Source organism: Zingiber officinale, chromosome 4B (assembly GCF_018446385.1).
Source record: "Zingiber officinale cultivar Zhangliang chromosome 4B, Zo_v1.1, whole genome shotgun sequence".
Lineage (NCBI taxonomy): Eukaryota > Viridiplantae > Streptophyta > Magnoliopsida > Zingiberales > Zingiberaceae > Zingiber > Zingiber officinale.
In genome coordinates this window covers 83935871-83939072 of record NC_055993.1, presented here as the reverse complement: position 1 = coordinate 83939072, position 3202 = coordinate 83935871, and the positions used below count along the sequence as shown (strand labels likewise).

The window sequence follows — 3202 nt, the reverse complement described above, 5'->3', positions numbered from 1 at the left end:
CTTGCTTGAACATGAACCAAAGTATATAAATTTGACCTTTTGATCTGAAAGTATAAAAAAAAGTTAATTGGATACTAGTTTTTTATTTTTTTTTTTGCATTTGTTGTATTTTCATATGTTTCTCAGTGAACTTCTAAACAATTCTTTTTTCATTAATTTATTAAGGCTTATTATAAGTTTCAGTTTGATGGTGCAAATTGTTTTCTTTTGTAATCCATCTGTTTCTTCTTTGGTTTAGGAAAGTTGAAGTGAATCCCTTGATTTGGAGGAGCTGTCAGGATTAGTACCATGGATTGGCTTGGGCAATCTCAATATTTGCGTCAAACTGTCTTCTGGCCTTCCCTATCATCTGCAGTATCTGAGGTATACTATGCACATTTACCGTGAATTTTCCTTATTGAGCTTGGGCTAGTGACGGTTACGAATGTATTTTATTTCAAGAACCGTATAAGCAAGTGTTCGTGCATCTAGTTTTATAACAATGCACTTCGTATCTTTGATCTAAAAAGCTTCTGAAACAAGTCATCTTCTCCAAGCATGCCCTGGTCAACATGCTAGTCACCTACTGGAGTCATTTCCTCGATGGCACGGATGAATACCTGAAATCCATCCTCTACTCCACCATTCTTTGCCACTCCTCAAGTCGAAACAACTGCAAAGGTAGAGTCAACATCAAGTATTACATTGTGCCTGGCTACAAGAAGACCGGGGCCGCAAAATCCAATAAAGACAAGTCAAACATCAAGTAGCATTTTGTAACTTATTCCTCTTAGGTTATATGCTTGGTTAATATATATGCTTAGAACTTGTAAAGACAGGTCAAACATTAATATGCTTGGTTAATATATCCATCTACAGCACTCCCGCTTTTTCCTCTAAATATGATTTTCATTTAGCACAGAACTAATGCCAATTTTTTTATTTTGATGCAGTGTTTAAAGAGCTTGAGTAGAAGTTGGCCCTAAAGAAAACTTGTCAGTTACGATATAAACACACTTACGGTATGAATTACATGTATATATAACATTGACATATTATTTAGTACGAGATTTACATGTATGAAAGTTTTCATACAAAATTTCTTGATTGCCTACAACCCCAGGTGTGCTGATGACAAGTTGAAGAAGATGGCTCTAAGAGTGATAGCTGAAAGCCTTTCAGAAGAAGAGATTGCTGGACTTAAAGAAGCAATTCCATGCGATCCCCCGTTTGAGATCCCAGAAGGGCCCTCGTACACTTGTCGTGGCCGCCGCCGGCATTTCTACTGCTGTCTCTGAGGCCATGGCCGCCAAGTGGGCACAGAAGACCGTCGTCGTCCCTGCTCAGAGGCGCGGATGCCATCTCATCACCCCCAAGGTTCAATCGCCCCCAAATCTGTCTCTTTTTCTTCCGATCATTTCTTGATTTTATCTCCCTTATTAATCAGTAAAAAGCAATTTTTTTCCTGTTGTGTTTGGAAAATGATCCACTGGTCAATCGATAGATGCGTTTGGTTGTACTTGATCTCTTATATTTCTTACTGATGGACGCTCGATGTATAGGAAAATGTGATGAAACATAACTCGTATGCTTCTGGTGTTGTGCCAGATTGTTGAAGAGATACAACAAGATTTGTCGGGCTTCAAATGCGGCCTTGCTCATCTTTTCCGTGAGTTTTCGTTGACTGCGATTACAATTTTATTAAAAACAAATTGTCCGTTGCATTTTGCTGCTGTTCTTCTGATCAGAAGGTTAAATACTTGTTCAGTGCAACATACAAGTGCTTCTCTCACCATAAATGAGAATTATGACTCTGATGTTCAGAGCGACACTGAAACATTTCTGAATCGGATTGTGCCAGAGGTGATATTCATAGATCCCTTTAGTGATTACTGCAAAATATAGAATTGGATTATTTTTTTTTTGACGATTTACTTATGATTCATCCTTTGCTTATTGTGTTAGGGTCGATCTGCACCGTGGAAGCACACATTGGAAGGTGAGTAAACGTGAAAATTGCAGCCTCCCAATTTCATTAACACCCAATACTGAAATAGCCTTCTTTCATCTCTGGCAATTGCCAGAAAAATCAGTATCAGCTGATAAAGCAGTTACGATTTATTGAACTGCTGTGCTGATCTTGGCATTAAATATTGTAGAAGAGCTTATGATTGCCATTCCCTATGTATAATTCTTCTAATCAAGCGACCATCCTTCTCGAATAATAGCAGCAAGACTATTAATCATGCTTTATCTTTCTGTTTCAATAAGACAGGAATGGTTCTTCTCTTCTTTAAGGAAAGCACACAATTGATTTCTCTCCATTTTGAGGAAGCATAGAAACTTGTTCTATTATGTAGCACTTCACACTATTAGCTTGTAACTTTTGATCATTTTGTTTCAATGTGATGTATAGGTTGCTCTCTACTGGATATGGATCCTTTAAGATTAAGTCCAGCAATCTTAAAGAAGAGTCAATGATGAGGTTTTGTAAAACTTGTGTGTTTGAAAAATTATTGTCATGAAGTTAAGGATAACTTGTATGATACAAAATTAATTAGTGGATCAATATGTATACATTTTGTTTGTATAATATAAAGTTTTATTTATTTGTTAAATAGTCTTATTATAAAAATGATTGTGGTTGTGGATATTCAATTATATGTAAATTTTGAGTATTTTTATAATTTTTGCTATTTAAGAAAAACACTATTTTTTATAAATTTAAAAAGACAACGTTTTTAAGTAATAAAAGACAACGCTTAAAAAACAATGTCTTTGAGACCAACCACAACGCTTTTAAAGCGTTGTCTTTGATATGTGCATGTTTACAACAACATCTATAACAACGCTTTTTAAGAACGAAAAGACAACGCTTAAAAAGCGTTGTCTTTGTGACCAACCACAACGCTTTTAAAGCGTTGTCTTTGATATGACTTTCTACAACACCATCTACAACATCACTTTTTAAGTACATACGACAACGCCAAAAAAGCGTTGTTGTTTAGCTTTTTTCTTGTAGTGAAACCAGTAATGGAGACCATGGAATTTATTTAAAAATCCCTCTCCCACTTAGTTATTTAAGATGAGGAATTTTAACCTAGCAAGCACACATCACAGTAAGTAAAATCAATAAATATGGAAATTAATTTTCCAACTATTATGGTCTTTTCCATCACTGTCCTTCGTGTGCTGCCAGCTCTAGTGTCCATACCATCAGGTC

The 3202-nt window shown here is 35.8% G+C and overlaps 1 protein-coding gene across 1 annotated transcript; it reads left to right on the top strand.

The window, feature by feature from the left end:
* The first annotated feature begins 1269 nt into the window (after positions 1-1269).
* On the top strand, positions 1270-2287 carry LOC121977658 (UPF0047 protein YjbQ-like). The gene is made up of 4 exons (XM_042530115.1): positions 1270-1356; positions 1588-1648; positions 1748-1842; positions 1945-2287. Exons 1-4 carry the CDS (start codon positions 1282-1284, stop codon positions 1984-1986), a joined length of 273 nt encoding a protein of 90 aa, XP_042386049.1. The 5' UTR covers positions 1270-1281; the 3' UTR covers positions 1987-2287.
* The last annotated feature ends 915 nt before the right edge of the window (positions 2288-3202 follow it).